Source organism: Talpa europaea (assembly GCF_964194135.1).
Source record: "Talpa europaea genome assembly, chromosome: 11".
In the NCBI taxonomy this organism is placed as follows: domain Eukaryota; kingdom Metazoa; phylum Chordata; class Mammalia; order Eulipotyphla; family Talpidae; genus Talpa; species Talpa europaea.
The window spans coordinates 10,184,781-10,198,822 of record NC_140078.1 but is presented as its reverse complement, the minus strand read 5'-3'; the positions used below and the strand labels follow the sequence as shown (position 1 = coordinate 10,198,822).

At 53.4% G+C, this 14,042-nt stretch overlaps 1 protein-coding gene across 1 annotated transcript; it reads right to left on the bottom strand.

The window, feature by feature from the left end:
- Window positions 1–7,143: 7,143 nt before the first annotated feature.
- Window positions 7,144–10,875, bottom strand: KCNS1 (potassium voltage-gated channel modifier subfamily S member 1; the record flags this gene model as incomplete). The annotated part of the gene is made up of 2 exons (XM_084247445.1): window positions 7,144–7,614; window positions 9,850–10,875. 2 exons carry the CDS (start codon window positions 10,873–10,875, stop codon window positions 7,144–7,146), a joined length of 1,497 nt encoding a protein of 498 aa, XP_084103571.1.
- Window positions 10,876–14,042: the final 3,167 nt, after the last annotated feature.

Below are 14,042 nucleotides of genomic sequence, written 5' to 3'. Positions count from 1 at the left end.
TAATGTGTTGTGAACCTTCATGACATTGGCCCTGTGTGTGCTCATTCTGGAATCCAAAGCTGGTGGGGATTGTAGGAGGAGTAAACTTTTGTTGGACAACTCCCTTTGTGCCAAGTGCTGACCAGTGGCTAGGGTTGTAAACAAGACCCAGGCTGCTGGAAATGCGCAGGTTCAACATTGTTTTATTAGAACATCAATGAGAATAATGCATTCCTGGCAGATGTTGAACAAACACAGGGACCCTGATTAATTCTACATCATTTCAATTGAAGTGACAGTTTGTAAGAACCTGTTGATGACAACTTTAAGTGAAGACTTACTAAGCTGTGGTGGAAGGAAGTGCATGACCTATGGACACCAGATCAGAGAGTCACAGAAATCAATCTGCTGGGATTCTAAGGAAGAGTTCCTGGAGGAGGTAAAAGATCCTGAATTTGAAAAATAAGGAAGAGATGGCTAGGCAGAGAAAGGGAGGAAGGAGGGAGAGAGGCCTTCTGCCGGGAGGACCAGCCTACATATACCAGGGCTTGGTAGGAAGAGTCTGGATGCAGGATCACCTTGCAGTCCTTTTGCAGGAAGCCAGGCCTGGTTGGCCAAGCATTGCCAGGGGAGCAGCAGAAGTAATTCTTCAGCCTGGCCCTAGGTTCTTCATCTTAAAAGTTTATGCTACAGCAGACAGGGAGCAGAATTCCAGTGAAAAATGGATGTAGGTGTGTTGAGTCCAATTTTCCGTCGCATTTAATGTAATAGTACCACCTCCTGTCCACCTGTCATGCTGTTCTGCTAGCTTTTCTGAGAGTGAGGGTGATAGGTGTTCCTGTTGCCTGACTCACCTCCCTGAAATATCCAGTAAATCCTTCCTGTTGCCTGGGTTGACAGCAGCTGTCCCTATAGGTCAGAGTGAGAACCTAGCTCAAAAGGATGGATGTAAATTCATCTTTACTAAATCTTACTAAATGTGACACGCTGCAGAGCCTATATATGCAGAGCCTTTGAAATGGATTATTTGTTTTTCTTTCAGACTATGAGGCATCCAGCACTCCACCTTTCTGTAGACAGGCAATTCTCAGAGCGTGTAGTGCTGCCCATGAGGAAGTATTCTGGAAATGCACCAGTGTTTTGTTGTGGCAAGGAGTGTAGGTCCCTACCAGCGTTTAATGGGCAGCAGCAGGGATGCAAGATGCCCTGCAATGCATGCTGGGAAGTCCTGTATCCTGCTCAACATTCCTGTCCCACTCTATATTTATGTTGGTGAGAAACTTGTGTTATAAACACCCAATGCCAGGTCATCTACACACAAAATGTTTCTAGCACTTAAAACTATCAGTTTCCCAAGAATGAATGATGCAGAAATGGAGAGATACTTGCAGTTTGTTTTCCTTGAAGCTTTACCACTACACACCCAATATAACAGCTGAAATGAAAGTGATAGAAAATCCTAAATGCTAACAAAGAAGTGGAGCAACCGGAATGCTAAATCCTAGGTATTTAGCAGAAATGTCTACATATTTTTACCAAAAAACATGAACAAGAATATTCATAGCAGCATTAGTCATAATTTTGCCAAACTGTAATCCATCCAGATGACCGGTGACAATGGAATGGGTAGATCAAGTATGTAGATTCATGCAGCGGAATACCAAACAACAATGAGAATGATCTACAGCTACTATGGAAATAAGTACAGACCAACCAGAAGAGAAAAGCAAAAGACTTTATTCTGAGCAAGGAGTTGCCGCAGTCACTTGCATTTTGGCAGAGACTCAAAAGCAGGCATAGGAGTGGGAAAGTTTTATAGCAGAGCAAAGGAAAGACTCCAGGTCTTCCTGATTGGAGGCTGTGGGCCTGGGGAAGACCCTTTCACCTCTCTATCCCTATATGAACACCCTGGTGGCTCTTAATTGAGCTGACAAACTCCTCTACTCCAAGGAACACAGGTATAACCCTGGGCCTTTCTGGGTTTCCATTTTCTAATCTGTAACTGGGGAGGAGACACAGAATGAAATATAAAGTATTTCTGTGACCACAGTGAAAGGATCTCTTGTGATTGGCAGTGGGACTGAGATCTCCAAAACCAAACCAAAATTGGCTCATGCAGTTTGCCGAGTTCACAGCCCTCCTGCACTTTTATGAAGTTAGGCATTGATAGGCAAGGGATTGTGACAAGTGGAATGGCCATATGAGAGGATGTGGGAGAAATCCAAGGCAAACTAACACCCTGGGTGGAAGCAGCCCCCGCCCTTCCTTATTGGAGAAAGCTCACAAGTTTCTGCTTACTCCACCCCCAAGGCAGCTGAGCTGGAAGGTGGAGGATCAGTTTTGGCCTAGAGGGTGAAAAATAGACTCTGAGTAGGAAAGACTCTTGGACCCATACAGAATTGCAGAAATTTGTTAATTGATACCACCAGAATTTGGGGAATATTTATGGGAGTGAATTTTTGTGGTACATGACGAAGGAAGGGGAAATGTAATTTTGGGCCAGGCTGATCTTGATAAAGATGCACGTACAGGGCATCTGTGTTCTCTGTGCCAGCGCCAGTGCCTGGCTGCGTTCTAACCATTGATGGGTTGGCTAATGCAAACTTGGACCAAACACACTGGCCTACGTGAAATGGAATTTAAAGGCAATAAATGCCTTGGCATCATGTAAAGAAGGAATTCAAATATTTTGGAAGACAGGGATCCTGGATCAGATCTATTTTGTGCTTCCCACAAATACTTTGATGGCCCTCTGTGAACCCAGAATGTTTATCCTTGCTTAGAGGAAAGTCTGGGTCAGGGCACTGGGTGGAAGGGTCACAACTTGAAATGGGTTTCCTGATCTCAGGAGTAGGGGTGGGCGTTGAAGGAAGAATGCAGAGGCGTGGGAGACCAGGTGTTGGCATTTAGCTTTCAGAAGTCAAGTGGCATGAGGCAGGAGCTCATGCTGGAGGGCACTAAAAGATTAAATCAAAGGTAGCCCACTGATGTCTTACTTAAACTTGTATAAGCAATTACACACAAGAAACAAATCAGAGCAAAATCAAAATCAAGATGCCAGCTAGCCCTGGCAAAAACAGCCCTGAATTGAGCTGCCGTCAGTTCCAGCACGTCCCCCGCCCCTCAGCTGGCGTTTGTTTATTGATCTGAAGTCTTCGGAGTGAAGGACACACTACTTGTCCTTGAGGACGGCCTCTGCTGTGCTACTAGGTGAGTGTCAGAAACACATTCTCTTGCCTTTTCCAAAAGGTCCTGTGACCACTTAGTTACCAGCATAACTGGGCGCTGAAGGAAGGGCACTACCCAAGCCTTTCAGAGAACTGTGGCTGAAGACTTTGAGTTAATGCTATCTCTTGGGTCTAGGAGGACCACCGCCCGTCGCCAACGATGTGAAAGATAGTGTTTTCACTCTTTGTCCATGTTGCTGGAGGCCCAGTGGGGTCCCAAAGTTATCCTGTACCTCCAGTTTCTGACTCAAAGTTGGAAAAGCTCCCCACATTGGTTGCCTGACCCATGGAGGCTCTAAAAGACCAACAGAAGCCAATTGAGCCACTGCCTAGAAGTAGAACACAGCAGCAGGGCCACACCTGCAGGAGGCCGCAGAGGCTAGTGTCTGCCAAAGACCCCGCAGGGCGATGACTTCTATTAAAACACCATTAATTTCCCTTGTTTGGCTGGTGCACAATCAGGTGGGATTTGGAAGACGAGAATGGATTATTTTAATGAGGAGGCTATTCCAGTCTTAGCTGCTGTGTTAGATACATGCTCCTTATTACACGCCCTGCAGCTATTCTGCTAGTGCCAGGAAGGGATGACAGTTTCACCCTTTACTTTTCAGCTCAAGGATCCCTTAGTTCTTCATCTGCAGCTGAAAAAGCTCTTGAATTCCAGATCATCCCATTCCACAAGACAGCGTGCTGATTCACGACAGTGATTAAATCACATGAATAGGGCCTGCAGAGCTTGAAGTGTATTTTTGGTTATATACAAGATAGTTTCCTTATGTTAGAAACATTTATGAAACCCTGTGCGTGGGAAGGAGGTGTGAGTGTGGCGTGGTAAGCCGCCAGGCACTGGAACACCGGGGACACCCGCTGTTTTTGCGTATTAATATCCCTCCCCTCTGTCGTGGTGACATCACAGAGCCTTTTCTCTGGGGAACTACCTTTCCTCCAATCCATGTGGTCTGTCTCAGAGGTGAATCCAGGTACCTAGCCCTCCGTCCGCCGAGGGAGACGCGATCCAGACGAGGCAAGTCAGCTTCTTGCAGGGACTGGAACCGTGTGCAGAGACAGGGAAGGGCAAGCTCCGGAGGCCGTGTCCCAAACAGGAGTTCACAGTTCTGCTACTGAGGACCCCAGAACTCCTCCAATTCCTGCCTTTCCCGCGGCCAGGTTAGTCAGCTTTTCCCTTGATAGGGTGATTTTCCCAATGATATGTCCACATCATAATCTCTGGAAGTTTCAAATGGTACCTCACTTGGAGAACAGGTCTTTTTGCCAATGTGATTAAATTAAGGGTCTTGCGATCATTCTCGATGATCCAGGAGGGCCCTGAATGCCAGCAAGAGTATTTTTATGAGGGAGGCAGCGGGAGGCTCGGCACACACAGAGCAGGCGGCCACGTGATGACAGGCAGAGATGCAGGACGGCGTGAGGCGGCCACAGGGCGGGGGAGCCTGAGGAACGCAGATGCCACCAGGAGCCAGGAGAGGACTCTCCTCTGGAACGCCCAGAGGGAGGGCGGCCTGAGGACACCTTGATATTTTTTTCCTGGTCTCCCGACTGTGAGAGAATATATTGTTTTAAGCGATCCAATTTGTAGCAGTTCATTATGGCGGCCATGGAAAACTATTACACCTTCCAATAAGCTCACATTTTTCTCAGGTAGTCAGTTTCTGTTGCTTGTGACCAAAGTGCCTTAGTCGCCACCGCTGTTCATCGCTGTGCAACCTCCTGCTGGATGCCAGCCTGACGCTTCACCCGAGCATCTCCCGTCCCAGCTCAGGGAGTTGTCTGTGGGGTCAGAAAGTCGAGAAGTAACTGGCTCCTCTGGTTGTTCAGCAGGGCCACTGCATAGTGCACCTGGCACTCCCCGACTTTGTGCCTGTTAAGAGGTGAGGGTGCGAGGGCTCACGGGCACCCTTCGTGTGGCTCCAGGGTCTGCTTCTATCTAGAGACTCGGAATCCATCCACGCGTGGGACTGACTATGCACCAGGCTCTGGGGATGACACCAGGCCTTTCCTCTGCTCGGAAGACGCCTCCTAGCACTCCACAGCCTAACCAGCTCTTTATCCAGGTGATGGGGGTTAACCTGTCACCTGTTCGGGAGTCTTCTCCGACTGTCTTGATGAGTGGCGCCTGCGACTTGACGCATACTTACAGCTCCCTGCACTTAGCAGAGCTCACTCTTACATGTGTATGTGATGACTGGATTAAAATCCGTACCCCATCTAGTCTGTAAGCTCGTGAGTAAAGGGGTCTGTTTTTTTGCCTTCGTGTCTGGTGAACCAAGAAAGCCATCAATAGACCAGAGGCCAGGTGGGTAAAGTCAGTCTGGCCTGACGCAGTGGGGTCTGTGTGAGGTGCCTGGGGCGGGGGCGGGGGATGCTACGGGGAGCTGTGCATGCCTCTCCCACAGGCATTGCCATTAAAAATATATCCTAAAAATACCACTCAGCGAAGCACAGCCTGTGTGCAGGCCATGTGTGAGGCCCGGCTTGTGTCTGGTATTTGTTGAATGAGTGAAGAAAGAACCTGCAAGGTTCTCATTGTCTGAGCATCCAAATGTGAGAAGAACAGCCAGAACCCAGAGGCGGCCCCTTTCAGTCTTGCTGCCAGGGCCAGATCTCTCTTTGGCTATTTCCTCGTGCTCCTGGCGACTGGCACACAGTAGGTGGTACAAATGGGCTGACCCATTCAACATTTACCTGGGGCCAGCCCAAGGGCTTCCTCCACCTTGCAGCTCAGTGTGATGGGACAGACTGAGTCATAGTCAGGCGACCCCATTGTGGTGATGGCTGTTCCCGTGAACAGAAGGGGACCCTCCCTTCCAAGCTGCCCAGCAGGTGGAGAGAGGATTCGGCAGGTGAGAGCTCTGGCTCCACCACAGATGAGGACAAGGAACTGGAGCTGGCCCAAAAGACAGGCATCACAAGCATTTGCCTGGATGGTAACGCAGGAGGGCTGGAGGTCTTGCACGGTGGGCAGAAGGGTGCTGCTGTGGTCAAATTGGGGGTCTGGGGGGCAGAGGTCCATGCATGCTAGCCCCTTGCCACCAACACTTCAGATCCCAGGCTTTAAATCAGTAACTTCCAGCTTCCTCGGGCACAGATTGTGACCATTTGACAGATGGGCTGAAATCTGGAGAAGGGGCAGGAATGTGCCCACTTCACAGAGATGCCCCCGGGACTCCACCCACACTGCTCAGCAAGTCCTCAAACTTGCAGGTCCTGGCACAGCTGGTTCGAGACCTCAGGCCCCTGCAGATTGCCCGTATCTCCAGTTAGTCCCAGAATGAGGCCGCAGCAGGCTGTTGCTTAGCAGATCGTGTGCATCAGCAGGAGCAGCGCCCTCCTCCTCTCTCCCAGACCTCATCTTTGAGAACTCCTGTTGGTGCTCCTGGAGAAGAACGCGTTCTAATCCTACGGATCAACTCTGGGGAGTCACGAACCCCCTAAGACCAACTTCGCGAAGACAGAAGAAAGATGGAGTGGAAGGAAGCATGGTCTTGGCTGACCAACAAGCGTGCACTTCCACCTGGCCCCCACTTCTAGCAGTGTGATAAGGGGGCAAGACAGCGCGCCTCTCCAAGCCTTGGCTTCCTCACCTGTGCAATGGGGATCATTCTCCACCTGCAGCAGTGGCCGACAGGGAAGGTGGCGAGGCCAACAGAGAGGAGGGAGCCAGGAGCCGTCAGCACCCTTTCAACTTTCTCCTCTGGCTCATGCCTGCTTCTAGGAGGCCCAGAGGCTCGTTTATAAAGTCCCCTGTTGCTCTCCAGGCTCACAGAATCTGGGTAACACACTCCTGCCCTGAGTCTTTGGAGGAAGGGGCTCAGCCTCTGGGTCTTATTTCTCAGGCCAGGGGGCATGATCTGCAGAGGTTATGCTGCCAAGAAAAATGTAAGCAGGGAAGGCGTCTGCTGTTTCAGGGGTGCAGGTTTTAATAAACCTGAGGGTTTGGAGGCCGACCGGGGGCCTGCGTCTCCAGATCTGCAGACCTTCCCTCCTGGGAGGTCCCGCGGGAAGTCTCCAGAGATGCCTCTGACATGCCATCAACACTGCTGAGCAAGTCCTCAAACTGCTGGTGGTTGCTGTTGCGCACGGCGGCCTCCAGGGCCTTCTGTCGCCGGTAGAAGTGGGAGAACTTGTTGAAGATGATAGTGATGGGGAGCGCCACCACCAGGATGCCCCCCAGGATGCAGCCCGAGGCTGCCAGCTTGCCAGCCACTGTCACCGGCACCACGTCCCCGTAACCCACGGTGGTCATGCTCACTGTGCCCCACCACCAGCAGGCGGGGATGGTGTCAAAGCCCACGTCCTCCTCCTTCTCGGCCGTGTAGGCCACGCCAGAGAACACTGACACACCCACGGCCAGGTACAGCAGCAAGATGCCCACCTCACGGTAGCTGTGCTGGAAGGAAAGACAGGAAACCAAGTCAGTGCTGGAGGCTCACAGACCTGGTCTTGGGCTTGCGGGGAAACTGATGCTCACAGAATAAATAGGACAGGTCCGAAGCCACAGAGCAGGGGAGGGCAGGTGCCGTGACCCAGGTCCCTGGCTCCATACTAAGCTCTTCCAACTGGAACTGGTAGAAAAACTCCCTGTACTGATCACAGGCCTAGTTTGTGTTGTTCAAGGTGTTTGCTAGGCCCCAGAGGTCTTCTAATGTGGGGGTCCTGATGGTACCAGCGAGATGATGAAAAGGCTCTGATGTTTACAGTTGCAGAATCCAGAGAGAGCCATGTTTTATAGGCCCCGATGAAAGAGTGGGTTTCGCATACCTTTGACTGGTCTATCACATTTCTTACAAGCACCAACTACTTTCTGCCTCTTGGGAGGCCAAGAGACAGGATCTCTACACCTAGGGGATGCACTTGCCTGAGGCTGCGCAGATCTCCTCTACCCCTGAGGCCAAGGCCTAAGGCAGCAGTCCTCACAGAGAGTGATTCTGCCCTGCAGGGGACACTGGTGATGTCTGGAGACATTTGTGGTTGTCACAAGTGGGACAGGTGTGCTCCTGGCATCTAGTGGGTAGAAGCCAAGGATGCTGGTTGTGGGACATTAACACCCTACAATACTCAGGACATCTACACACACACACACACACACACACACACACCCCAAACATCAGTGGTGCTGAGTTTGAGAACAGGGCCCCCCAAATTGCAATATGCAGAGAAGTCAAACAGGGATCTTGCTGAAAACACAGAACTGTTGAGTAAATGGGCGGTAGGGCCAGAGATCACCAGCAAGCTTCGAGGTCACAGGAAAGCTGCTGCTGGTCAGGGGCCTCGCTCTGAGTCGCTAGACTGTCCCCTGGACTCTGGCACCTGCATGTTAGACCTGGAAGCCCATCAGTAGTCTTCTCCCTCCCGTGGAAGGAGCTGGTAGCATTGGGTGTGAGGCTGTGTGGTGGCGGCAAGGCAGAGTATTGGGGTGGCGGGGTCTTCCCTGGGAAGAGGGTGAGTGTAGGGGGACTGGCTGTGCAATCACTTGTCCCTGCCATCTCCCTACCATGCTGCCCAGGTCACCCACCTGCATGCAGCTGACTCCCCTGCCACGAAGACATGCAAAAGTTTTACTAAGCCATAGGCAGGAGGCATCTTCTTGGACCTTCCAGAACTCCTTTGCAGGGCTGCAGGGAGCTATAGGAGGGAGAGCATGAGGCGCTGGAGCCAAGCACAGCTGGGTCCTTTCCTGGGTGCTGCTACTTATTGACTGAAGAAACTTTGAAAGTCCCCTCCCCTCTCAGAACCTCAATGTCCACATCTGCAAAGTGGTGACAATCGTACATGGTCCTGCTTTACCCCTCAAGGGCTCCCCTATTTCCTCAGGATAAAGTCCAAATGAGGGACCAAGATTTCAGACCTCTGGCACTTTCCCAATCACCTCTTTAACCTCAACAGTTGGCAGCCCCTTCCTTCCATGACCCCCCACCCCCAGCATTCACCCCATTCTTGCTCCAGGCATTTGGTCCAGTCTGTTCACATTTCCTCTCTCCCAAACCCCATCCTCTCACCCCTTCCAGGATAAGCTTGCCAGGGGGGAGATGCACCCGCCCAGCGCTGCCTGGTGCAAAGAGGGTATTGAATAAATTGCAACCAGGCTTAAAACAACCAGCCCTGAACCCTCAGGCTCTGCATCTCCGGGAAGGGAATAAACACAAGCAGCATCCTGAGGAAGTTGTCCTGGGGAGGAAATCGATAATGCATGTGAAATTGGCAGAGGACTAGCACTCAGTAAGTATTAGCTCTGGGGCTGTTGCTAGACTTTGCCTATAAAGGTTGACCTATGACTAACCGGGCCCCCCAGAGAATGCCAGAAGAAAGGCCGGCAGTGACTTTACTGCTCTGCATAATTTCGTGCAATGGATTATTTGACAATATTTTGACGTACATCAAAAGTGACCTTTGTCTTTTATTTATTTTTTGGAAAAGGAAGTCAAGCAGAGCCATGCCTCTGGTTTCTCCCCCCGAGAGAGAGGGCTCACATAATGCCTTTCTTTACTGAGCTGTCGGGGAGGTCCGGCCAGGTACGGGGCTCTGCGTCTGGCACAAAGGAAGACACCTGCGTTCCCTGGGCGCCAGGTCGAGCCCCTGGCTAGGCGGCCTCCACCCACCCCAGCCCCGGCCTCGGACACCCTACCTTGAGCGTGGCGCCCAGCGAGCGCAGCCCGGTGGAGTGGCGGGCCAGCTTGAGCACGCGGAAGATGCGCATGAGGCGGAACACCTGCACCACCTTGCCCAGGTCGCCCAGCCCGTCTCCGCCCGCGCCGCCCTGGCCGCCCAGCGCCACGCCGGCCAGCAGCGTGAGATAGAAGGGCAGCACCGACACGATGTCAATGAGGTTGAGGGGGTGGCAGAAGAAGTTGCGCGTGCTGGGCGCCAGCAGGAGGCGCGAGGACACCTCGAAGCTGAACCAGGCGATGCAGAAGTACTCGAGGCGGCGCAGCACCGGGTCGTCGCGCGCCTCCTCCACGCCGTGGCCCGCGGCCACGGCGGCCACGGCGGCCGCCGCCTCGCGGGCCTGGTACTCGGGCAGGCTGTGGATGCACATGGCGACGATGGAGGCGAGCACCACGCCGATGGACACGCAGCTGAAGAGCTTGCTGGGCAGCGAGTAGCCGGGGTTCTCCATGGTGAGCCAGAGGCGCCGGCGCAGGCGGCCGCAGCGCACGGCTCCGTAGCGCGCCAGCTCGCGCTGCACGTCGGAGATCTCGTCGGGGCACGGGTCCACGCTGCTCGGCGCGTCGCTGTCCTCGTCCCACGCGCGCGGCCGCACCACGCGCCGCTCCAGGTAGCGCGAGCGGCAGCAGGTGGCCAGCGCGCTGTCGCCCAGGCCCCAGTAGTCCGCCTCCTGCCCGAAGGCGAAGACGCACAGCTCGTCCAGCACGTGCAGGTGGCCGGTGCGGTAGAAGTGCAGCAGGCCCAGGAAGAAGCCCGGGTGCCGGTCGAAGTAGAACTCGCGCGCCGCCGCGTCGTAGTCGTCGCACAGGCGCCGGGCCTGCTCCTCCGACGCCGCGGCCTGCAGGCGGCCCAGCCGGGTGCCGGGGAAGCGCGCCAGGGCGTGCGCGCTCAGCAGCCGCCGCACGCCGCCCACGTTCACGCGCAGGGCCTCGTCGCGGCGCCGCCAGGGCACCCGGGCCCCCGGCCCCGGGGACTCGCTCACCATGGCTGTGCGCACCAGGCCTGTGGACCCGAGAGAGGTGCGTTGAGGGGGGACCCCAGGACCCTCATGCCAGGAAAATGGGTTTCCACCCCTTGCTCCAGCCACTGCCTGGGGGAGTTGGGGGGCCTACGTGAATGGCTCGGTAGATGCCAGGTGCCCTCTGGACTCGGGAGGCTGCCTTGGGCTTGCACATGCCCCCCATGCCCCACTGGGGGACTAACGCTAAATCACTGAGCCCCCTTTATTTGCATAAGCAAGGGCCGAGTTCCTCCTTAGAGGATCATGAAACAGTTGAGTGACAGGATATCCTGGCCACTGGTAGGGGTTTTTATTTATGTGTAGCAGAGACCTATGGGATCTTGGACACACCAGCACTCTGAAGCTCAGTTTTCGCCTCGGTAAAATGGGCACAGTGATGCTTACTAGTTGGGGTGGTTGGGGAGACCAATATAGTGCAGTAGTTCTCGAAATGTGGTCCCTGGACTAGCAGCATTGGCATCATCTGGGGCTTTCTCAAAGATGCAAATTTTCAGCCTGCTCCTAGCCTTGCTGAAACAGAAATCCAGAGGAGGGGGCTGCGGTCTTGTTTTAACAAGCTTCTAGGGTGATTCTGAAGCAGGATCAAGTCTGAGATCCATGGTGGAGACTATTTAAAGCATGTGTACAGTCAGACTTGACCTTGGCTCAGGCAAGTCTTGTCACCTCTTTGAGCTTCTGTCAAATGGAGGTAAAAATATCCACCTCTAAGTGTGGTTCAAGATTAAGTGGCCTAATATCTTTCTCAGACCTGGCACCCAGAGGGGTTTAGAATCTCACCCACCTGTTTCCTTATCTTCTGGAGTCAGGAGCACCTGGGTTTATCTCCACCCCAGATGCACCTGGGGCTTTGAGGACTGTGCTTTTCTCCAGTCTTGTTTCATGCACAGTGCAGGTAGTGGCAGCAAAGGAGGCTGGAGGAGAAAGGTGGTTTATGGAAAAAGTACTCAGCTCTAGTGGATACTCAGAAAATGTTAGCTTCTCCAAGCTCTGCCAGAACTGACAGCTAGTGACTCACCTCCTGACCCTCAGTAATTTCATTTGCACTGTGGTTCTGGAATGCCTGCTTCCCAGGGAGAGCAGGGATTGAATGTACATCAAGCAGCTGGCCCAGTGCCTGGCAGGGAGCGATTGGGGTGCCCTTCACCTACTGGCTTGGTGTTAAGTGGGTTGGGTTGCATCCTTAGCTTTGTCACTGGAGTGAACTCAAGCCTGTCTCTTCTTGCTCTGGGGTTTTAGTTCTTTTATCTATAGAATGGGGAAAATAGCACTTCCAGTGAAGAAGCGTTATTTTATGTGTGCAAAGCCTCTGGAACACAATAGGTGCTCAATAATTGTTCATCCCTTGCACTTTTCTCTGGTCAAATTCTGAGTTCAAGTTCTGAGTCTCTCACATATTAACTGTTGACCTTGAGCAGGTCTGTTGCCTTCTCTGAGCTTTGGTTTCCCACCTACTAAGGGGGTAGGGGTCAGAGCTGCGCTTTCCAGGGAGGTTATGAGGTATCAGCTGCACAGTCCCTGGCACATAATCCTTGCACCTGGTCTTGGCCTTGAAAGATGAGGTTTGTAATCCAGTTCCATCACCCGTTAGCTGTAGGAGTGTGGGGAGAGCCCTTTCTCTTCTGGAACTCACCTTCCTGCTCTACGAAATGGGATAATTCATTCAACAAACATTTCCAGACAAGATCTGTCATCAGTAAGAGAGATTGTGATTTGCTCAAAATTACCCAGATAGCTCACAGAATAGTTAAGGTTGGAAACTAGGCTTTTGATTCAAAACTCTCGCACACGTTTATTTTTCCACCCACTATGTGCTGGCCACTTCTGGGGCTCTGTCCACTTCCCTGGGTTAATGCCTAAGCCAGCCTCTCGGGGAGACTCTAATCCCATTTTACAGATGAGCGAGCAGGACCAGCCCCAGAGCAGGGGTTAGCACAGCCCCCCTCTTTAGAGTGTCTCCTAGAGCAGGGGCACCGGGCATGGGGCGGAGGGGGCAGTCCCTGCCTCCCACCCTTGCACCCCCCTCTCCCCTTCCCCGGCCACGCCCCTCCCCCCGAGGAGGGACAGCCCCTTACCTGTGCGCACGGCTGTCCCTGAAGTCGCAGAGGCCGGGGCGCCGCTGCCGGCTGCCTCTGCCCGGGCCGCCCCGCGGAGCCTCGCTGCAGCCCGAGGCCTCGCTGCCCCCTCCCTCCCTGTCTTCCTGGGCCCCCGCGGCTGAGGCCGCATCGATCGCTGCCGGGGGAGGGAGGGAGGCCGCGGGCGACCGGAGGCGTTGGTTTCTATTCCTGACTTGCTGGGGGTGGAGGTGGTGGTGGTGGTGGTGGTGCTGTCTGGAGACTGAGTCCTAAGCCGGCGTCCCCCCAAGTCAGGGGACTAGAGGTCATTTAGGTCACGGGGGTCCCCTGGAGAGGGATTTTGGCGGGGAGTTTCTCTGACAAAGGAACAAAAGTAGTAGTTCGCATAATTGAGTCTGTGATCTGTGCCTGGTCCTTGTCCTTAGGTGCTTCAGCTAAATTATTCCTAAATCTCCCCTTTCCTTTTCTGCAGAGGCCAAGGGCACCTGCCCAGAGCCCTTAGCCAGGAGCTGCAGACCTGGCAGGTCTACCACCTGGAAGGGGATCTGCGTAGGGAGTGGGAGAGGGTGGCCTCACCCCCTGAGCCCCAGGCCAGGCCCAAGGAACCGAACAATGGGGTCTTCCCCTGTGGGCTGAGAAGCCTGAAACATCTTTTTGCCCCCTGAAACTCAGTCTCCACCCCCTTCCTGCATTCCAAGTACCAGGGGAGGGGAGAACTGTGCCAGCAGCTCTGTCAGGGTTGCATCATCTGCAGTGTTTGCTGAGTGCCTACTGTGTGCCTGGTTGGAGAGAGGGTATTGGAGGCCACGGCCTGGGGTCCTGCTTTACAGATATTGTTATTAATAGTAATGATAACCAACACGTACTGAGCGCTGACGTTTCGCAGCTGGTGCAAATACATCTGTGGGCTCAGTGCTGTTACCTGAGAAAAGAAATGGAAGGCTTTGAGAGATGGAGTGACTCACCCAAGGTCACACGGCTGGCTCCTGAGTCCTGTAGGCCAGCACTGCCCAGTGGACATCATGCTGGCAGATATCGTTTTAAATTTCCTTACAATAG